General features: G+C 34.1%; 4 protein-coding genes across 4 annotated transcripts; 1 reads left to right on the top strand and 3 right to left on the bottom strand.

Annotated features, from left to right (window-relative positions):
• Window positions 1-378: 378 nt before the first annotated feature.
• Window positions 379-1636, bottom strand: LOC114193319 (uncharacterized protein At2g39795, mitochondrial-like). Its single transcript, XM_028083057.2, has 3 exons — window positions 1316-1636; window positions 881-1218; window positions 379-777 (listed from the first exon to the last, which is right to left on the bottom strand). The coding sequence occupies exons 1-3, from the start codon at window positions 1571-1573 to the stop codon at window positions 618-620; spliced, it is 756 nt and encodes a 251-aa protein (XP_027938858.2). The 5' UTR covers window positions 1574-1636; the 3' UTR covers window positions 379-617.
• A 769-nt stretch (window positions 1637-2405) lies between these two features.
• On the top strand, window positions 2406-5759 carry HAG2 (histone acetyltransferase of the GNAT family 2). Its single transcript, XM_028082758.2, has 10 exons — window positions 2406-2567; window positions 2646-2687; window positions 3050-3159; window positions 3273-3341; window positions 3468-3506; window positions 3589-3665; window positions 3804-3903; window positions 4451-4532; window positions 4633-4793; window positions 4916-5759. Exons 1-10 carry the CDS (start codon window positions 2480-2482, stop codon window positions 5570-5572), a joined length of 1425 nt encoding a protein of 474 aa, XP_027938559.2. The 5' UTR covers window positions 2406-2479; the 3' UTR covers window positions 5573-5759.
• Window positions 5760-7673: 1914 nt separating this feature from the next.
• LOC114194557 (mannose-1-phosphate guanylyltransferase 1) lies at window positions 7674-10810 on the bottom strand. Its single transcript, XM_028084876.2, has 5 exons — window positions 10585-10810; window positions 9444-9575; window positions 9068-9130; window positions 8721-8960; window positions 7674-8623 (listed from the first exon to the last, which is right to left on the bottom strand). The coding sequence occupies exons 2-5, from the start codon at window positions 9552-9554 to the stop codon at window positions 7952-7954; spliced, it is 1086 nt and encodes a 361-aa protein (XP_027940677.2). The 5' UTR covers window positions 9555-9575; window positions 10585-10810; the 3' UTR covers window positions 7674-7951.
• A 3575-nt stretch (window positions 10811-14385) lies between these two features.
• On the bottom strand, window positions 14386-19688 carry LOC114195449 (ultraviolet-B receptor UVR8-like). The gene is made up of 11 exons (XM_028085927.2): window positions 19362-19688; window positions 18721-18794; window positions 18532-18616; window positions 18159-18290; window positions 17657-17881; window positions 17274-17513; window positions 16978-17021; window positions 15908-16090; window positions 15617-15707; window positions 14937-14980; window positions 14386-14816 (listed from the first exon to the last, which is right to left on the bottom strand). Exons 1-11 carry the CDS (start codon window positions 19552-19554, stop codon window positions 14694-14696), a joined length of 1434 nt encoding a protein of 477 aa, XP_027941728.1. The 5' UTR covers window positions 19555-19688; the 3' UTR covers window positions 14386-14693.
• Window positions 19689-22052: the final 2364 nt, after the last annotated feature.

Raw genomic sequence — 22052 nt, 5'->3', positions numbered from 1 at the left:
TTTTAGATGTACGATGCTATTCTTCCACTTGAGACGGAACCCCTGGCATCCCAGGTTGGAATTGGTTAAAGTGCGATTCCTATGCCAACCAACAGTTCATAGTGATCGTAAAAGTAATAATTTATTACATTGTGAAGAATTGCATAGAGAAATTATCGATTTGCACTTGACTTATCAGAAACCATCATGCTAATTCGTTAAGATAAGCAAAAAGGGTTTAATGAATATTTATAACTGCAATTTTTTAAAACGAAAAGTATTAGTTTATAACAAGTAGAGAATTCATAAGTTTCTAAAAGAAAGGTTGATAAACACTGTGAAGGCATGCAACCAACATAAACAAACAATTTTCTCCAACAAACTTGTTGCATCTAATAATTAACAAAACACTGCCAGATTTTAAATTATTGCATCTAAATCAAATCAGCCAACACTTACACGCATAATCTACCCTCAATAGCTAATGGGAGCAGCGCTACAACTAAACCACAAAGATAAAATCTTTCCGTATTGTTTCCTTCAAATTGTATAAGCAAATGATTACACAAAATTTCAGCCACGACCATACGTTCGTCAAATTAAACGACTGCGGTAAGCACAGAAGGAGACGTGAAGGCTCATGCTTGAACGAAGCTCTTGAGCTTATTCAGCCACACCAAGTACTCTTTACTGTCCTTGTTGATCATGTACTCATGCAAGAAATTGGTTGTGCTAGGTTTGATTCCTCTGATTTCCAAATACCTATGGAAAGACTTCTGCAGATTCTCATCCAAGTCCCTGCACACGACAATAAAACACAGCAAGTTCAATCATACAACACCTTACCACAACAACAAACAAAAAGTAATTTTTTCAAAGAGTTACAGAAAGAAGAACGTACTGGAAGTCTGGTCCCTCGTACGCGATTTGATCCTCGGTATGATCAGGATTCTTAACAGACAAACTGTCAATAACAATCTCATCAGGGTAACCCACACAGTTAAACTCCAGATAGGGTCCACCCTTCTTGTAAACACTGACCGAAAGTGGAATGCTAGACTGAGGAGCTCTTTCACTCTCATTATCATCGTCGTCGTTATTTCCTTCCCCAGTAACCAAATCAGGCATGTGAACCTCTACCTTAATTTCCTCATCTTGGTACGTTCTCTCCAGCGTTATAGTCTGATGTCCGGGGCTATCAATTATTTTAAAAGGAAAATTACTCGGAACCCCTTCCTCCTATCGGCCAAATCAACTTTCAGTACAAAAACACTCTCAAAGATAAAACGCAATAGTTATTATCATGTATGAAATGGAAAACAATGAAGAGACTCACTGCGTTGTGATCGTCTGTTTCCTGGGCGCATTCGATTTCGGATTCGATGACTCGGAGAAGGTTCTCATCGGAGGTTGGTTTCTTCTGAGCAGCTGCAGAAGAAAAGTGAGACTTCGGAACAAACGAATCATTGTGGTGGTTGATGGCAGTGAAAATTAAGGTGCGGTGACCGAGGTGGTTATTCTTCGTCAATTGACCCGCCACAGCAAGAGCCCTCGCAAAAGAACCCGACTTACGAAGAATTGAGTTGAACGCCATAGCCAAACACGGAAGGGTTTTACTAGGGTTTTAGAATGTCTGAGGAATGGGAAATATTTTTAAGACATTTTAAAGTTATATAGCTCGAGCTATCTTAACACCCAACTCTAAATCTGGGTCCGTTTCTGTTGGGTCAGCCCAATAACGGATACCCGAAATTCGACCCATTTAAATGGCAATTTTGTTTTTTTCACCACCATACTTTCCTTCTGCATCCCATAAATATGAAAATCCTCATTTTGCTCTTCTGATTTAAAGTTTTTTTTTTCTTTCAAATTTTAAAATCTGAATGCTTAAGAAATTGTGTAATATGGAAGCTAAATGGTGTTTTTTCACATTATATAGTACCAAAGTCAAAAGTCTCCTTCAAATTGAATAATTTATAAGTCATTTTTTTTTACATAGAAAAGCTTTTGGGTTTCGAAAAATATTTTTTTCTTTTTGGATTACTCGATCTCAAAGTAATTTTTTCTATAAAAAAAGGTTTTGAATTGTATGTAAAATGTATAATGTATAATTCAACTTGAAACTATTGGGAATAACTTTTGCACCAACCCAAAATCTATTTGTGTTTCCTCGTAAATATGTTATTTTTATTCTTTCCTTTCAAAGCAAACCCAACCATTACGAAAACCCTAGTTATGCAGCAATCCTTTTTTAAGATTGTCACTCGAAATAGAGATTTCAATATTATTCTTCAAGTGTTTTTTCCGAATAAGGGGTGCCAAGAACAAGAATTAAGCCCAAATATATATTTGGGCCTACGATTAGGAGTTCGGCCCAATAAGAGGTGCCGGGAATTTGCCCTATTTAAACGCCCCGATTATCGGTGAAATTTGTTTTCCCGCTCTGAAAACCCTAACTACCTCTGAGACTGAGTTGAACTGGGAAGGGAAGCAAGAACGAATGGGGCAGAAACAGCGAGCAAGTTCTTTCGAAGCGACAGTCGACATCGAAGCGAAGAAACGACGACGTGTCGGTATCGCAGCGATAGGTGAGTTTCACTTATTTTGTTGAATTCTTCATTTCATGGTGCTGCGACGTATATGAATATTTTGGTCGGGTTTTGTAGATGATGGAGTTGAGGCCAAAGATTGCATCACAATCTACCTAGGTATGCTTAAAATACGCGATAATTTTGTCATGTTGCTATGTAGTTATTGATTTGGATGGTTACAGTGTGACTTGAGTTTGGGGTGGTCGAAGGTGGTTCCTCTGAAAATGGGTTGCTGACCTTATGATTTTTCTAATTATGTGTGGGATGACTCTTTTCTTGGCAATAACCTCTTTTGAGCTTAGTTTGCTAAGTGCTGGATGTTGCTAATCAATTTCTGCTCAAGTTCGTTTATGTGGTCTTTAGTGCTCTTTAGTTTCTCTGCTCATTTCTTCGAGTTGCTTGTCAGTGTGCTGTAACTCTGCCGCTGCGATGTATACTATAATTTTAGTATTTATTTAATGTCTGCTACTATTGTACAGTTTCAAGCAAGGAAGAATTTGATGCTCCAGAAAGCTTTGTCATTAATCCTGTTGATTTGAATAACCATTTTCATGAGGATGGAAAAATTTATGGCTACGAGGGTTTGAAGGTTGGATTCATTTTTAACAACAGGAAATTCATTTATTTAAAAATAACTGTATTTTAATGTTTTATGTGGTACGGTATCTTATTTTCTTCAGCTGTTTTGAATTTGTTTTACAGATTACCATCTGGATTAGCAGCATATCTTTTTATGCATATGCTGATATTTCATTTCTAAGTTCATCTGATGTAAGTTCCGAAATTTTTTAAAATTTTGAGTAGTGGGAAAAATCAGATGTATGTTCAGAATTTTCTTTTGTTATGCATCAAGCATCGTGATTGACTTTTTCTTTTTAATCTGTTCAATTTTTTAAGCGAGGCAAAGGCATCACAGATCTAAAATCTGCTCTTCAGGTATGCATCAATATCACCTGGGTGACGATTAACACCTTGTACTCTGTCATGACATTGCCACTTGTTTATTATTTTTGTGTAGACAATTTTCGCTGAGACTCTTGTTGATAGCAAGGATGAATTCCTTCAAAAATTTATGGTGGATTACGATTTTGTTAGGTATTTTGTCCTTATTATGCTGTTCATTCAACACAAAAGCAACACACTTGCCATGCACAGTTTTCTTTCCTTAGTAATGTTTGGAAATTGATTTATAGAATTGGAGGGTTGTGGATGATCTTTTTAATTGACTTGCAGAACAAACATCTCAGAGGGAGAAGTTTTGAAGCACAAACCTTTCAAGGGGAACATTTGTGATTCTAATCAGCATACAGATTCATCTGCTTCAAATGTTGAGGTTTTAATTTACATTTAGGCTCAATGTATTGCTCCTTGGTCAAAAGTTAGGTAGGCTGTATGATTATCTAAAACAAATGTTTTCTAAAGTTCTAGTGCATTTTTGTGAAGTCTCAAGGAAATTCTGTTTCACTACATTGAAGGAGTGGAATACGTAATCGGCCTATGTTAATGTGTCATAATGCTGAATTGCTGATGGTGGTTTATAATAACGCCATTCTTCTGGAAAACCTGCATGTCTTGTCAATTAAATTTTCTCCTTTCTTGGCATTAATAGATTAAGCTAAAATGATTATTGGAAAGTGAACTGTACATGCCCACCTATCTGTGATTGTTATTCGTAATTTTCGCAAAATCTTCAGCTGAAAATTTTGATGGTTCTTTTTGTGAAAGTTCATCAAAGAAGTCCTGTGTCACACTTGTCTGTGGTGTTTACATTTTCTGGTCACCCATTGGCCTGATGCGCTTAGCATGTGACACTTGATATGCATATTTTAGGGACATTTTGTGAAGATGAATGACATTTTTATGTCTAACTTCTGGGCCAGGTTGTCCGTTTGCTGGCAGGAAACATGGCTACTGGGCAACTTTACAGTCATATAATACCCCTCACACTACTACTTGTTGATGGTAATTTTCACGTATTATACTACTTTTTATGCCCTTGTTACAAATTGTTTAGATTGCATGTTGATGTAGCTGATATATTTTTACCTTGTTTGCCGTGTAGGAAGCAGTCCTATTGATGTTACTGATTCACAGTGGGAGCTGTATGTTGTGTGTCAGAAGACAATTGATAATCAGGGAGAGATCCAATGTAGGTTGATTGGTTTTGCTGCTCTTTATCGATTTTATCACTATCCTGATGATTCCAGATTGCGACTAAGTCAGGTTTGTAGGATGCTGGACATTCCGTAAATTTTGTTATACACTCAAAATCAGTTATAACTTTTAACATGCTCTTAAAATTCTCTCAAATGCTTCTTTTTGACGGTAACCGCTGTTGATGGCAGATACTGGTATTTCCTCCGTACCAGCACAAGGGTTATGGTCGATTCCTTCTAGAGGTGCTTTATGACGTTGCAATAGCTGAAAATGTTTTTGATTTCACCGTAGAAGAGCCACTAGATGACTTCCAACATGTCCGCACTTGTCTTGATACCCTTCGCCTGCTTCGTTTTGACCCAATTCAGAATGTAGTCACCAAAGCTGTTTCCCTTCTAAAGCAAGGAAAGTTATCAAAGAAAGCACATTATCCTCGACTTTTGCCTCCTCTCAGTGCTGTGGAGGATGTAAGGAAAAGTCTGAAAATTAACAAGCAACAGTTTCTCCAGTGTTGGGAGGTTTTGATCTACATTGGCCTTAATCCTGTTGACAAGTACACGGAGAACTTTGTTAGTATTATTTCCAACCGTGTTAAGTATGATATCTTAGGGAAAGATTCTGGGACCTCTTGGAAGCAACTTGTTGATGTACCAAACGATGATAATCAGGAGATGTCATTTGCCATGTTCAGGTCAGAGCCCAACGAAGCTAGTAATACTGTGCAAATGGATGACAATCAGGCTAATCAAGAAGAGCAACTCCAGAAGTTAATTCAGGAAAGGGTTGAACAAATCAAGTTGATTGCGGAAAAGGTGACCCTGCATCTTGGGAATAAAGCCGAGTAATTGGTTTTACTGTGGACCAACTATAGTTTGTATTTGTGGACAATCACTCAGTAAGCATTTGGGTTCTTTGTTGTAGCCTTTATTTTATGATTCTTCTGTTGTAGGTTGTGAAGGACCAGTGATCTATTGATCTGTAATTACTGAGTTACTGAGATTAACCACAGCAAAGTCGATTGATTGACATTCAGGGGAGAGATTGTCCACTTCTAATACGTCTTACTCGTACTTTTTTTACCTTTGCAAATTATTTTCATCGCTGAAAATCATGACACTAATTTTAAGATATACAAAGAGTAGAGGTCGCCAAAGTAGGTCTTAATTATCTTTTAGTCATTAGTTTAATTCTTTATTCAAGTCAGCGGGTTGACTTTTACATAAATATTATTTAGTATCAATATAATGTTTGGCTGCAATTTTATTATTTAAAAGCTGTAATAAGGTGAAATGAAGTTCTAAGAATAAAAGGAAGTTATTTGGCAGTCAACACTTTCAAAATTACTTTTTGAAGTTATTTTACTCATTCTATTAAGAGTTTTTTTAATGTCCCTTTAAAGAGAATTTAAAAGTTAGGCTTAACGTAAAGAAGTTTGGTTTGACCATTTATAGGGGAAGAATTTTTCGTCCGAAGCATTTGTTTACTTTTACATTAGATATATTAATTAAGAAACACTTCAATTGAAAATTTGTTTTAGAAAATAAATTCGTCTAAATATACGAGGGTGTGTACACAGTATAATCGAAGTATAGAGGCGAAAAGTAATTTTACTATAAAATAATCTAATCTAATAATACCTGAGTAAGTGCTGGTGTCAAGAAAATTGTTTGGTTTGTCCTGATTATCCATGTAATTGCGGATCTGGATTTGTTAATGTCTCTATTTAAGCTACCCATTAATTAAAAGCTATTCTTGACTAGAAAAATAAATTATCATTTTTTTGTCGAATAGAAAATAAATTCGCTACCACCCAAAGCGTCATACACTCTCACCCAAGTTAAATCATCACCAATTATTTTGTCTTTTGCTCTTTCTGTCACTTTCCTTTATTTTTCATAAAGCAATGCCTCGTATTACTTTTTAAAACGTTTTTGTGGGAAGTTTATATGTGTAGCATTTTCATTTGTGGTGAGCAGGAAAAATTGCTGCAATAATGAAATCATGCTCCACTTCCATCCACCGTGTTGAAAATTTTCTAATATAGACAAACATAAAGGCAAGGCCGTACAACCAAAAGTTCCTGTTCTTGTTATGTGACATGACATGACTTCAGACACACTTATCCACAAATTTAGGGGCCAGGCATGTGCGCAAACGTACCACAATCTCTGGCGAAAAATAATTCTGTATAACTACTTTAGTAGAAAATAAATAAATAATTCTCAAATAAGGTGTACATTTCTGTATAAAAGGAATCAAGTTTGATTTTCCTTCACTAGGGTAAACAAATTATCCAAATTAAAATGATCTAAAAGGAGATACGACTTAATTTGTACGATACATGAATAAATGCCCCTCACCATGTTACCCATGTTTATGTAATGCATTGTACTTGGTTAGTGAAAAAGAGAATATGCATATTTAAATATATATTTAGGAGTAAGTAACAGTATTGAGAAATTAATTTTTAAAATAAAATAGAAATATCACTTTTTTTCCTAAAACTTTATCCAATGACAAAAAAGAAACCCTATTGCAACCTCAATCAAGCTGATGCATAAAAATCGAAACTTGCAGTAACTTTTATTTCGAAGGATAAGATGAGTAGGAATTCATTAATAAATTATGCTCACAATTATTTCAAAAGATATTTTGGCAGTAATTTATGGTCCCTCCATCACATGGTTCTGTTCTGCCAGTAGATATAGGCCTCACTCACTCGTTCGACCCCATAATATATATATATATATATATATATATATATATATATATATATATATATATATATATATATATATATATATATATATATATATATATATATATATATATTCTTTTTATATCAACTCAATATGAAGTCTAACTGCTTATGATAGTATGACCTATCAACTAACTTAATTGTCAATTTTGTAGCAGTATTAGATTGCCCAGTGAGAATTGCAATGGTTGGAGAAACAACTAACCAATAATTTATTTCTATACACACTGAAAATACACAACTTTTGCACAGTCCAAACATACGCCCTTTACAAAGATTCTGACCTTCTTAATCAATGAAATGGCGTCACTCGCTCTAATCCAAAAACTGATTTGTAGAGAAAAAAAAAAAAGAAATGGGATGAAGTACAAAGGAAAACAAATGAAACGAACAAGCATATTTCAGACTGAATAATTTGCTACCTCATCTCACAACATACTACCAATTTGAACATCACTGACCTCACTCACATGACAATCTCTGGCTTCAGAATATTTGACTTGATCTCCTTGTGGGGCAAAACAACACCACCATTGCTGTAAATTTCATCACATACATGGACATCTTCTCCGAGGATGGTCATATTATCCACTCGAGCCCATTGACCAACAGTGGAATGCCACCCAATAATACTGCTGGATATACAAGCATGCTTCTTAACCCTCACTCCTCGCATTACTGTGCACCTTTTGAGTCTAACACCTTGTTCAATGATGCAGCCAGGACCAATAGCAACATCTGGTCCAATGAGACATCCCTCACCAATTTTGGCTGTCTCATCCACAATGACATTCCCCACAATTTGAGACCCACTGGCCAACTTAGAAGATGACTTCTTCCTCAATGAGTCCAGGTAAAGCCTCAGGCCAGAAATATAGTCCCTCGGCTGTCCAATGTCCATCCAGAATCCTGGCAGTACCATTGCAAACAGCTTTTTCTCAGCAGCAATATTTGGAAACACCTCTTTCTCGATAGATGTGGGCCTCAATTCAATTCGATCCAAAACAGAGGGATTCAACAGATAAATTCCAGCATTGATTTTGTTGCCAACAAACAATTTTGGTTTCTCAACAAATTTATCAACCTGCCCTGTCTTCTCTTCCATCACAACCACACCATATTTTGATGGCTCGTCCACCTACACAAGTAGATGCAAAATGATGTCGGATTCTCCAATTTCAAATGTACAGTCTCACATGTAAAAAATCAGATTTACTTTTTGTCAAATCACTTACCTTTGTTACCATTATGGAAGCCTCTCCTCCATGGCCTTTATGGAATTCAATCATCTCTTTAAGTGGGTACTCACTGATAACATCACTGTTGAGAACAAAAAAGGGCTCTCCAGAGTCATCTATCAGCTTATCCCTAGCAAGAGCCAGGGGACCTGCTGTTCCTAGTGGTTCAGTTTCTTGAGAACACGTGATCTTGATGCCAAGCTTTGTTTCAAAATCCTTCAAAAAATTCAACATAACCTGCAGTAGGAAGCATTACAACAGAGTAAAAAATGAATAAACTTTAGCCTCATACATCTCTTTTAAGCATTGACTTGAAACAATATTGAAAGGAGAGACATCTTTACCTCTGGTTGGTAATTGATGGCTAGCACCACCTCAGTAACTCCAATGGCCTTAAGGGCCTCTATCTGAAAAACAAGAAAAATTGAAAAAAAGAAATCAGAAGTATACTAAATTTTACTAACATATCAAGGAAATAGACATAAAGGACACTCGTAATACATACTAATGCTGTATGTATGCACACACAAAAATTGGCTCTTTTTATTCATATATCTAGGATAAAGCAGATTTTTTTTCTCGTAAATTTATAGATCTGTCATATAGAAGGGAGGCATCAATGTTGCATGAAAAAGGGGTTCTACAAAAAAGTAGATCCCTAATTCATTTCTATTTACAAAAGATGAAAACCTTCTAAAAAAATGCTTAAAACAACTTTACCTGATGCAGAATCATAGGCTTGTTAGCAAAATCAACAAGAGGCTTAGGGAAACTGAGTGTTAGTGGTCTCAACCTTGTTCCAAATCCCCCAACCAGAATCAATGCCTTCATTTTGATGTGCCCTTTACTTTCCTGAAAATTTATAAATAAAAATAGATCAAAATTAGCAAACAGAAAATGTGATCTAAAATAAGAGCAGATAAATTCAACTGTGTCCTGTAAGTATTAATGCCGGGAAGGAAAGAAGAGCTTGCAAAAAACACCTAAACGAACAACAGCAAAATAAGTAAAGTAAGCCTGAGCTGACAAGTAATCTGTTGAGTGTGACATGGATCCATTTACATGTCACTATGCGAAGCATAAGATAGAACTTAAAAGTTAAAAACACACAATGTTTTAGCCATACATAAAAAACACAATAGGCGGCTGTTTCCTTCTTTCAATGGGAGAAATTTTCATACTTGATTTTTAATAAAAAAGAAAAGTCCATAATCCTTGAGGTGAAATTACTGCATTAATTCAGCTCACGAGAACCAAAAACACTCCAGACAGGGATAATAGGTTGGCTAGCTTCAATCCACATGGGCTAGTCTGTAAATAACACTTAAAACCAAACATCAAGGAAACAAAAGACAGAACCTAAAACTGGTGTCATTTATGAAACAAGACAAGCAATGAGGTTACATGAATTGGACAGAACAAGTAGCATCACATGACATATAGTTGCTACTGAGTAGTTTATCCAAGGTCTTTGCAGACGAAAAAACCTGGCTCTTCCAAACTAGTGTAAATTTCTTATTACATAGAATTCAATTCCTCTGTATCAGCTTCGGCCAGAAATTTCACAAATCCATGAAAATTCAAGTAAATTTGCTGAATAGACAAATCAATTCAACACAGAGCAAAAGAAAAAATAACTAGCGAGACAGAGAGAGATAGCAGGGACTTCCGCAACACACAGCAGTGCCAGATCTGAGTAGCACACTGAAATATCTAACGGAAATCAAAAGCAGAGCAAAATTCGATTCAAAAAAATTGAAGAGCACGAACTTTGCGATTAAACAATCAGAATTCGGAAACAACATGCATTGATTGATTAGAACAGAGGAACCGGCAATGGCATTGGTTCAATGGGAAATACCTTCAGATCGGCGACGGCGAGAATGAAAAAGCGAGCTGAGTCTACTCCAACCCGGACCGAGTCAACGCAGCGAGTCGGAATCCACAACTACAATGAACGAATCCAATAAGAACAACCCCCAAATCCTTCTCCTCCGTCTTCCTCTTTATATAACACCCTCACGCGCCAACTGTAAATTATAACTACTCTTTCTTATTTATCACTTTTTGTGTATTTTATCTTATTTATTATACAAAGTAACAATCATAAAATAATTATCACAAAAACCAACAAATTTGTACATATTTTTATTATAAGATTAAAAAATATAATTAAATATATATCTTTATTATATTATACTATATATAGGATAAGATTTCCACGTGATTTTTAACAAATTTTAATTAATAAAAAAAGATTATCCTATGGGCGTGGATTTTCCCTTTTCTTCAGTGTCGGTGGCTTGCTATGTTGTTTCGGAATTTGGCCATTCTTCTGTTTCTTTATGCTAACTTTAATAATCTTCTGTTGTTATTATCGTAAGTTGTTATTTCCTTATTATTTTCTCTCTGTACTTTACATGCTACCAAAGGTTGTGCCTTCTTCACCATTTTGTTCTTTCTATAATAATTGTTATAATAATTGTTGTACCAGCTCATGAAATTTCCTTTCCCTTTTCAATGCTTTTTTTTTCATCTCAACATTAAATTAAATGTAAAATATTATCTTATCCTAACTTGTCGCGTGGTGGATTAATTTTATGACGTCATAATTCACGAATATCCCCTTAAATATTAAATATTATCTTTAAAATTAATTCACCATCTTATATATCTTTATATCTTTCATTATCTAAACAGTATTATTATATTTTTCATACGAGAGTAATGGTCGTTGGTAACTGTCATTATGTTATTGCTTAATTAATCATAATTAAATAATCACTCAACCAAGGGCAACAAAATAAATTCACAAGTGATATTTCACAATCATCGTTAGTGTGGCCAAACTGGCATATTCCTGATAGATACTCTTCATCTCTTTTTCTTTTCTGAAAAAAATATATCCATGCTTTGGTATATACAGAATCAGTTTTTCTTTTTTTTTGTTAAACGTTTTAAATCACCACAATTAATACATAATATTTTTTTAAAACAAAGAAATTGATAAGTTAACAAAGTTTTTTTTACACACTTTAACAAACTAACTAGTTAGGTAAAAAAATATTACTTTATTATTCTATTTTAATTTTATTTATGAAAACTTTATCAAGTTTATAAAAAAATGTCAAAAAAGATAATTTTCCTAAAAACAATTAGTCTCTTTTTTTGTTAAATGTCTTATTTTAGTATTATGAATATACAGAGATACACAAGACTAACACAATACATTTGCATCAATAAGAGTGAGAGCAAGTCTTCAAACGTTCTTTTTGATAACAACTCTTTGAAATATTTTTTGTTTAAAAACAATTTGAAAAGATTCACATTTATTATGTTAGAAGATATGTTTATTAATTTTCTATTAAACTTGCCCCATTGATAGGGTATTTCTTTTCGTCTACTTCAGTCAAGAAAAAAAAAAGGTTCTAAATTAAAAGTTTGTAAAGATTTCGTCTGATTGGAATTTTTTTTTTTCTTTATTTTGTCATTGAATACTTAAATAAAGTAAAGTTGTTAAATTTCCTGACCATGAAAATGCGTTACATAGTCAACTCCTATTCTTTAGATTTTATTTAAAATATTATAAAAACTATTTTACGTGAGAACCAGGTAACAATGTGAAACACGTAATTTATTTAAATTGGTTTGTGTTATTTTAATTTTTCTCTAAATTGGAGTCAAAGTCTCGAAAGGATAATTATTTTACACGCAAATGGCCTAACCAAAAGTGTTGAATTTTGAATTTCCTTTGACATTATAACTAGTCTTAGATCTGGTCATGCAATTTTAGAGTATTGATTATTAATACTCGATTTGCAAATTTAACATAACTTTTTAAAAATAATTAAATCTGACATTATGAATCAGAAAGTTTATATAAATTTTTTATATAAAAACGAAGAAACAAATTATAATTTATAATTATTAAACATATGAAGTGTTAAAAAAAAGTATACCTAGATTTGTGGCAGATAAGCTGGCATGGGGTATTATTAAAAAGGCTTTGGTTACAAAGCCAACATTTATATTATTCTAATTAAGTAACTTGGTCCATATGCCAGCATTGAATTCAGTTCCATTTGCTTGATGTTATGAAGCTCCAATGTCATAAATAAATAAAAAATGTTAGCTAAAGAATCAATAAATTAAATATTTCCAATAAATATTATTGTAGAAGTATATATTAATAATATTAGTTGTTATGTGTTTCTTATACAAACTTTTAATAAATGTTTTTATATAGAGCACATGTATCTGTTTTGAGTGGTTGCATTTTAGTCTAATAAAACATTCGAAACAATTTCTTGTTCAAATAGTTAATACAATTACATTCTTAAGAGCACAATAGAATTATTTGTTCACAGAAACTTAACCAGATGTTTTGTATATATAGAACTGTCTTAAATATTAAAATATTCAAAGTGAGAGTTTGCCTACTCTGATAGTGATTCTGCCTAATATTATTGTTTCCAAAAAGCACACGATTTATATATAAAAAACGATCATAATGTTCATAAATGCTTTTAAGAACATTTATTAACAAGTTTTTGGGTTCATTAATGGAAAGGTTTTGATTCTTTGACAGACTCTGTTCAACAAAAGTGAGTTTGATAGTAGCTACCTCACCCACTTGATTTTGATTAAGAGGCAATTACTAAAACTAATGTGAACATGATCAAGATCCAGTGTAATGTCAACCATAAGATTAGCATAAATACTAGGTTGAATTCATGATGGGGAATATGCGATAACTGCCAAGTTCTATCAACCTAAAATGGAAGGTGGAGCATCATACTCAGTAATACAGGATTTTTTATGGTCTCTACAAAATGAAAGTTCCACTCTTTAAATATTGTTATTGTTGTTTCGTTGTTGATTAGTGATTAGTGACCAATTGCAAATTGGAACCACAATTTTGTTTCATAAGTCACACCAGAGCATATCATATATCATTCTCAAAGGATGAATATGACAGTGAAAGCACAGTGAATGGTCTAAGACAGCCTTATTAAAGCCATTGACGGTGAAGTTGGAGAAGTACCAGAAATTTGGATCTCAGAGCATCTTCTAAGAGAACTAATTTGACTATTAGGCCCAGCTTCGCTTTCATGGAATAATTCCTAATTGCTATGTTTTGTTTTCTACCAAAAAGAATAATAAAAAAGCAAGCTTTTATATGAAATTGAAAAAACATTACCTTACTTTCGTCAAAGAAAAGAAAAAGAAAATCCCCCATGTTGCATCTTATTTCTGCCATTGTCAAAGAAAAGGCCTGCTTTATTTTGGTTCAGAAAAAAAACTATTGGATGGGAGAGGTAGGGGTCCTTACAGAGGATAGTCTTTCACTCTAGCTGTGGTCCTTGTCCATCTTGGAAGAAGTTGAAAGAGTCCATGCCAAAAAGGGATAAAATAAATCGATGTTAATTAGTCGAAATGGAATATTTGAATTTGATTCCTAGATTCTACAGATAAAGGGATTTGATCCAAAACAAGAAAATTATTTTTTGTAATCAATTTACCTCTGGTTTAATGGTAGTAAATGCTGCCTATCAAGAACAGTGAGTAATCCATAACAAGAATAAGAAAGCTGAGTTGGGTGAAATATGGTTTATATTGTATTGATTAAAAGGATTGCATTTACACCTATTCAACAATTACATGCCAGCAGAATAACTTCCAGTGCATATACTGAATAGTCTATACAATAAAATATAATATACACAATGGTTAAGAATGTTGTTACATAGGTGGAAAGGACTAAATACTGCTTTCCAAGCCAGATTATCGCTTTTCAATGGTGTTAAAATACTAGAGGTAGTCATGGTTATTTACAAATCGCACACCATGAAACAATACACACATGTATGGATAGTATACACTACTTTATGTACATTAACCATTGCCTTTCAGAAGAACTGCGAAGCTAACTAACAAAATTTGATGAAGAGACTCCGATATAGCATGACATCAGGTGGGGGACTCAGCCAGAAGAAGAGTATGCCACCAACCACAAGCAACATTTTTAGGAACACAACCTTCAATGGTGACTTCAGAAGGAACGTTACGGTCAATCACGTCCCCAAGGCCCAGCTGTCACACCCAGAAATCACAACTTAGAACAAAATGATTCCACAACATGAGTGTTACTTACACTTACAATAGATGTAACAAAAAGATGTACATATCCAAAAGGTTGAGTGATATAAGCACCTGTCCATATTTGTTCCATCCCCAGCAGAAAACTCTTCCACCCTCTTGAAGAACATAAACGAAAGGAAACGAATTAAATGTGTGAAGAATAGACATGCAGTTTACATGTGTATGTTTTTTGAAGTGCCAATAAAATTAAAAACTAAACATTAGTTGTGCATAAGATTCTGATGACTACTGCAAAAGTAAACTTAAAAACAGTAAGGTACTTAAGAATTTGAGTTATGCTAGCAATCTTATTCAACCCATGGGGGATTTGGCTAAAACAGAGACTATATAACCCATTCATAACAAACCCTGTCCGAGATTGTTCAGTTTGACCAGCACCGTTGTCTTTATGTACATCACATAATTAAAGAATCTTTTTACCTTACATTCCTTCAAAGTGGAACCGACATCCCAAATTTTTAACAAAATAAATGTTACAGCCTATTTTTTCCTCAATTTTCTTCGCAGTTGTGTTGGTAACAAAACATTGAACCAAACATTGGGAACATGAACGAATGATTAACATGTGGGGAAATTTTAAGTGCTCACAGCTCATCTACTTCAGAGATATCAAACAGATTTCAGATTTATTTAGTGTTTTGAGATGTGTTAAATAACTTCAATAATGGAAGCCTAACTCTGATTAGACAGCTATTAAAATGACATAAGCAGGTCCCTATAGGATGGTATACCTGTTACCAAAGCAGTGTGACGAGCCCCACACGATATATTCTTTGCATGAACATTTTCCAAACTCGGAGAATCCACTAGTCTTGGTATAGTCTGTTTAAAAATTAAAGTCAATACTTTAAAAACTGAATCACAGGTTGCCTCAACTAATAACATAATCAAACAATACCACATGCTTAGCAGGTCATTCAGTGACATCAATATTTATGACGAATGTATAACCACAGCACACTGATATGTAATTATGATCTGTTTTAGCGACAAACTGGGTGGGGACACTAATTATAGCATACCTCAGCTTGATCGGCACCAGTTCCTAGCTGTCCAAACTGATTACCACCAAATGCATACACATCACCATCAGCAGATGTACAGACTGTATGCCACAGTCCTGCAGCAACTCCCTCTATGTGGATACCCAATAAGGAAGATACACAAGTTGGGCTTAGTTCATCATCGGTACTTCCTTGCCCACACTTGACCAAAAGAAGATGACATAAATAGAGTATAATGAGCTTAAGCATGCATTGACCAAGAGGTGACAAGAAAGATAAAATATTGTAAAGGAATAGAATAAATAATCCCTTGTTAGAGTGAACCACATCTTCAACATCTACTTGCTTTTGTCCACCATATTCTACTTTACCTACAGATTCATCCTTAAGAATGGTTAAGGGGTGATGGTATCCAAACAGTGCCGCAGATGAATATATTTCAACCGAGTATCACATAATTCAGTTGGATTCATGACACGATAATACTCCCGCAATCTAAGGCAAGTCAAATCACAAATTTAATTAAGTAGACGTTGCACTTCACATTTTTCCCCGTACCAAGGAAGTTTTACATAGCAAAATAAACAACAGGATGTTGGTGATATGACATGCAAAGTGAGGTAATTCAGAGCATGGGGTGCTCCTCAGTATCAAGGGGTTACACTATTATCTGATAAGATCTGAACGATAAAATGGCCGATGATGAAGCAAAATGGATTTCTCGTGAAAATAAATTAAAGGAAAAAGCAGAACTGGAAGAAAAAGAAGATTTAAGTTCAGTCGCTGACAAGAATACTGCATCAGAAAGGGATTCTCTAATATTAGGATTCAGGAACCTTTGTTAGCAAACTACAGCCTTGCACACATCAGAAGATTTTATTTAGAATAAACGCTGACAAAATTTAAGGAAAAACTCTGCAAGTTTGATCTGCTATAACATACCCATTACATCAATAACCTCAGTTATGAAGCCATGAAAATAAATTGGGAATATGCTGGTGACAGTACATATACAAATTCGTCAAGTTACAATAGAATATGAACTTGCAGAAGTTAAAAATAATATCCCAGTTCACTTTAAATTTTACCTGTCCATAGAGTCCCCAACCAAAAGCAAGCAAGGCTCCAGCATCTGTCAACTCAAAAGATAGACATTCCAATATTAGTACAAACAAATGTACCAAAGATGACAAAAACGTTTTTTGAAACAAAACAAGCTTACGAAACAAATTTTTATACTAGTAAATTTAACTCCTAATCTAGTACCCAGAAAGACAACGTTATTTATACATCAAAGCATATACATATTTTCATTTTAGGTTCTTCGAAGAACTAAAGTGCAGGCGGTCCAGTTGAGTTGCTGAATAGATGGACACATATGTACCTGTAATGACTGCACTATGTCGACCTCCACAGGCAATTCTCTTTATGTAACTTCCAGGAACTCGAAAACTTTGTCCCTCTGAACCCATGCTTCCTCGAACCAGTGTAGCAGATCTATCTTTACCATAATAAGAGGAATCAATACATGGAACGAGATGAGGAGAGGATACCATACGTATTCTTGAACCCAAACCAAGCTGCCCTTCACCTCCATAACCCCAAGCCCACACCAGTCCGGTATCTGAAACTCTCAAAACCAAAATCAATGATAAGTCTTATACATCAAAGATGTTTCAATCAAACCGCGTTACACAATGGGAAGAAGATAACATACATAAAATCTTAGACTTAAGTTTTAAACTTGTCCATTACAAGGTCTTGTACCTGACAGTGCAAGTGTATGGCGTCCACCGGCAGCAACACTAGCTATCCTTATTCCTGGATTTAGTGTGACAAGGCACGGAAACGCTGTCAGGCTATCATTGCTGGATGATGAGCTTTCAGCTGTTTGCTTTGTTGCAGATACTCTCCTTCGCTTTGTACTTTCTTCTCCACTGTTATTGGAGGCAGTACCTCCAGTAGATCTTGAGCCTTGTGAACGAGGGCTCACTATTGCAAAACAACTCTATATCAGTCACCAATAACAAGGAATCATGGTCCCCCCCAGGGAGGGATAAATAACTGGAGGCAGTACATCCAGGTAGGGAATGAGGGTTCATCATAGAGGGGTAAGCCATAAAACTTTTTTTTCTTCTTTCTTTTTGGGTTGCAAGATTCTATCATATATCCCCACTCCTTCTTTGGAGCACCTTGGCTTGCGTAGACCACTCCTTGGGAGGGACAGCTAGCTTTACATAAGCTGTTGTTGTAAAGAGGTCAAACATACCTTGCTCTGTCGATAATTGACTATGAATTCCTGGCACATCTTTTTCAAGACCTACCCCTGTCGATGGTTCACCAAATACCCTCCCAGAGGGAATACATTCTTTCCATCCCCATGTATAAACTTCTCCATGTTCTGTGGCAAAACATATTAGCAGAAAAGTTTGCTTAATGTACAAGACAAAAAAACTCCTTTCCAACTGGATGATTTGTTGAATTCATATTGGATGTGTTACTTGTTAAAATAATAGATACATGAAAAGCCTTTAGAAAACCAAAACTATAGGTTCTATTTTAGTTCAGTCTTCTTCTTTCACTCTCATCATTTCATTTCTTCTTTTTCTCTCAGGCCAGAAAGGTAAGAAAATCGACCTTACCTGTTACAGCAACACAATGAGCCCACCCTGCTGCAGCTTTTACAATAGATGCTTCAGTTGGAAGAGGGAAAGGCTCTGGAGTTTCCTTTACAAATAAACCAGAAATGTTAGTTTGTTGACAAAGAAAAAAGAGATAATAAAAGAGAGACATCAGGGACAAACTATTCGATCAACAGTTATGCATTATACCCCGTGCTTGCCAGAAGTCACATAGCTTTGGCCTAAATCATCTGTCGAGCCCCACGTGATGAGCTTCCCTGCTCCTGATTAAGGAAAAACACGTGAGCTTCCCTTCATACAAATAAAATGGTACAAGAAAACGAAAGGGAGATAGGCCATAACCCAAATACTATAACTTAAATCATTTACAACACAAGGAAGAACAACAACACATTCCATGGGGTGAGGGGCAAGACATTGGTAGCAACAATAAATTGCCTCAAGTGAAACAGTAATGAAAGCCTCACAAAATTCCAAACAACCTCCTAAATTCATCTCCTTAGATTTGAGAGTTTGACCATATTTGACCAACCTTACAAAATAAGACCCCATCAAAGTTCAAAAGCGCAACACTTTATTTAATAAAACCATAAGCAAAACAAAAAAAACAAAAAAAATCATTGTTCACTAAGACCCCGTCGAGAGAGGGAAAAAAAAAACACTCCAATGAGAAAAAAAAATCAGAGAAGGAAGCTCAAGCCGCTAAACTGAATTGAGTTTCTGCTCCAATCTTCCAAGTTCAACTACTTCCCCAAACCTGATTAATTTTCAAATCCAAACCAATATTGGAAGAAACGAAAGGTAATTAAAGGAATGAAAAGATAAAGCACCAGAGATAGCAATAGCGAATCCACAACCGCCGCCGCAAACATCATTCCAAGAGTGACTGCATGGCGGAAACCTAACGGCGACGGGAGTCAAAAGCGGCGTCCTCTGCGGCAGAGCTCCGGGAAGGTAACCCCACATGTAAAGCACCCTCCGCAATGCCCCTCCTTCACTTCCCTCGCCATTATTCATGCCCATTCCCACTACCAAAAGAGTCAACAACACAAACACTCACTCTTTCTTTTTCCTTTTTTTATTTTCTGGCGCTTTCTTCTCTTTGGAGAGAGAAAGAGAGACAGCGGGTTTGTTTGTGTTTTCGTTTGTTTGTTCCGAATGGCCAACGTATAAAATGAACGAATCATTTTCAGGGGAATGAGGATGCCACGTCGGATGCCCACGTGGTTCCATAGCCACATGGCCTTCTTCTGGCCGCTAGATTCTTCCGCCATTTCCAGCCACGAGTTCAGCAGAAGTTTCTGGAAGGTCACGCGCCTGGTGTGTTACCGTGTTCACTCCATTTGTCGCCACGTGTCACGTACAGGAGAGAACTTCAATGATTGTGCTTCCACGTGGCATTTTCTACACCTGTAACGGAAAACACAGCATTATTAACCTGAGTCAAACTCTTGTCTACTGTAATAAAACTGGGTTTAATTTTTGTTTGCAGTGTATATTTAATTTTATTTATATATGCATATTTTATTCTTTTACCACACATCGTTATAAAAAAAAATTATTTACCTCTTAAATATTAATGAAATCATTTAACTTTTTTTACTTTGTTTTTTTCTTAAACCTAACATTAAAGTGTGTTTTAAAAATTGTGGACTTATTTATACTTCACATTTTTTTAAAATGTGTATGTGATGAATTTTCTTTGTAAATTAGTCAATGGCTTATGTAATTTAATTAAAAAATAAAATTAAAAGCTTGAAATAGATTTTTTTAACAATAAATGGATGATTGTTTCATGTGACCTTTTGTTTCGACCATTACAAATCTTGAAAGAACTATAGGATTGTTTGACTTTTTTTTAACATAAGAAATAAAAATATTTTTAAAATTATAATAACCATATGAGTTTATGAAAAGTTAAAAATAAGTTACTTCTAACATTTTTAAAAGGGAAAATAGTGACTAAACTCATGCTTAAATTAGCCTTGAATAAATTGTCACTTTAAAAACTACAATAAAACTGTTATAGTTTCATTTTTCATTTGTACATCATATATTATTAAACGAGATAAAATATTGTAAAGAAAATGGTTGTTTAATGATTTTGATGATTTTTAATTATTCAAGAAAACTATTCATCTAAAAAATTGTATTGTAAGAAAATTTGGTAAGAAACTAACCGTAGTTTTTTCTTTATAAAATATAAAATATAGATATATACTATTTTTATTTTATTCTACATTCATCAATCAATTCAATCACCAATTTCACTGAACACTTTCTAATATAATAATTAAGTTTAACCAGCCCAAAGGAAAATAAGTTTTAGTTAAGCTATCAACTATTTTGCTAGGTATAACTAAAATAATATTTGAAATTGCTATTAGTAAAATAATTGTTTTACAAAATAAATTTACGTAGATTTAAAATTTCGAAAGCAGAAATTCAATTATTTAATTTATCGACCTAATTAAAAGGTTCTTAAAATTTACATCTTGAAAATGAGGAGTTTTGTCTTTAATGAAATGTTTTTCTTAAAAGGTTTTTAAATCCTGTTGTGAAAGTATTTGGCTATTTTGAAGGGTTAAAAGATGAAAATAGTAGCAATAAAGTGAAAGTGGAAGCATGAATACACCAGAAAGTGAAATTAGGGCATGTCTAAGGTCAACATCGATCAAATATTTGAGAAAGAAATATATTATATATCTTCAACTTTAAGCCTTTGGTTGCATTATTGGAAGAGTGATAAGGAAAATGAAATAAACAGAAAGTGACTTTAAAAATTAACGAAATATATTAGAAATAGAAGATAAATAAGTGAAAATTTTGCAAAGGATGGTGATTGATTTAAAAATTAAAAATTGTTGATAATTTCCTGATACAAATAATTATCAATGTATTTTAATCACAATTAAAACCAAACTTAAACTTAAGAAGTTTCTGATGAAAAACTATCATTTTAGTAATTCTGAATTTCTCGACCTTTAGTTATCTGTTTGTTTTTTATTAATAATAAAATGTCAGACTATAAAATAACATAATGTGAACTTATAAGAATAGGTATCTTAATATTAATACATAATTAAGAACAATGTTGAATTAAGATCCACCGATAATAAATTAAAAGATCAAATATAAAAAAGTGTTACTGAAGTTTATCTTATTTTTATGCAAATAGGGAATGTTTATTTTATTTCCTTATATTGTTAAATATTTTATTTTACTTTCTGTAATTTTGTAAAATGAATGAAGATAATACTACTTTTTTTTAATTGTCACTTTTATTTATTAACTATTACTTAGTTGCACAGTTTACTGATTCGATTCTCACCTATTCATGCACCCAATCAGAAGATTCCCATGTTTTTTCATCTTGGAATTTATAGTAAACATGTGATACGATTTTTTCCACATGATTTCCTTCATAAGTTAAAAAATAAAAATAAAAAAACATGCACTTTCTATGGAACCAGATTTGTTTTTCTTCTTGTCATTTTCATTTTCCTTTTGCATGTTAGAGT

Source organism: Vigna unguiculata, chromosome 8 (genome assembly GCF_037176805.1).
Source record: "Vigna unguiculata cultivar grain cowpea cultivar isolate G323 ecotype 2 chromosome 8, ASM3717680v1, whole genome shotgun sequence".
Classification (NCBI taxonomy): domain Eukaryota; kingdom Viridiplantae; phylum Streptophyta; class Magnoliopsida; order Fabales; family Fabaceae; genus Vigna; species Vigna unguiculata.
The sequence above is the reverse complement of the archived record's forward strand: the minus strand, read 5'-3'. Positions and strand labels throughout refer to the sequence as shown.

Coding starts and splice junctions, on each gene's coding strand:
- LOC114193319 (XM_028083057.2), bottom strand. CDS start 1,573: ATGGCGTTCAACTCAATTCTTCGTAAGTCGGGTTCTTTTGCGAGGGCT. Junction 1,219..1,315: donor AAACAGACGATCACAACGCA/GTGAGTCTCTTC, acceptor TTTGGCCGATAG/GAGGAAGGGGTTCCGAGTAA. Junction 778..880: donor TACGAGGGACCAGACTTCCA/GTACGTTCTTCT, acceptor TGTCGTGTGCAG/GGACTTGGATGAGAATCTGC.
- HAG2 (XM_028082758.2), top strand. CDS start 2,480: ATGGGGCAGAAACAGCGAGCAAGTTCTTTCGAAGCGACAGTCGACATC. Junction 3,342..3,467: donor CATTTCTAAGTTCATCTGAT/GTAAGTTCCGAA, acceptor CAATTTTTTAAG/CGAGGCAAAGGCATCACAGA. Junction 4,533..4,632: donor CACACTACTACTTGTTGATG/GTAATTTTCACG, acceptor TTTGCCGTGTAG/GAAGCAGTCCTATTGATGTT.
- LOC114195449 (XM_028085927.2), bottom strand. CDS start 19,554: ATGGGCATGAATAATGGCGAGGGAAGTGAAGGAGGGGCATTGCGGAGG. Junction 18,291..18,531: donor TCATTGTGTTGCTGTAACAG/GTAAGGTCGATT, acceptor GTTTTGCCACAG/AACATGGAGAAGTTTATACA. Junction 14,981..15,616: donor TCACACTGCTTTGGTAACAG/GTATACCATCCT, acceptor ATGTTCTTCAAG/AGGGTGGAAGAGTTTTCTGC.
- LOC114194557 (XM_028084876.2), bottom strand. CDS start 9,554: ATGAAGGCATTGATTCTGGTTGGGGGATTTGGAACAAGGTTGAGACCA. Junction 9,131..9,443: donor AGCCTATGATTCTGCATCAG/GTAAAGTTGTTT, acceptor CTTGTTTTTCAG/ATAGAGGCCCTTAAGGCCAT. Junction 8,961..9,067: donor CCATCAATTACCAACCAGAG/GTAAAGATGTCT, acceptor TTCCTACTGCAG/GTTATGTTGAATTTTTTGAA.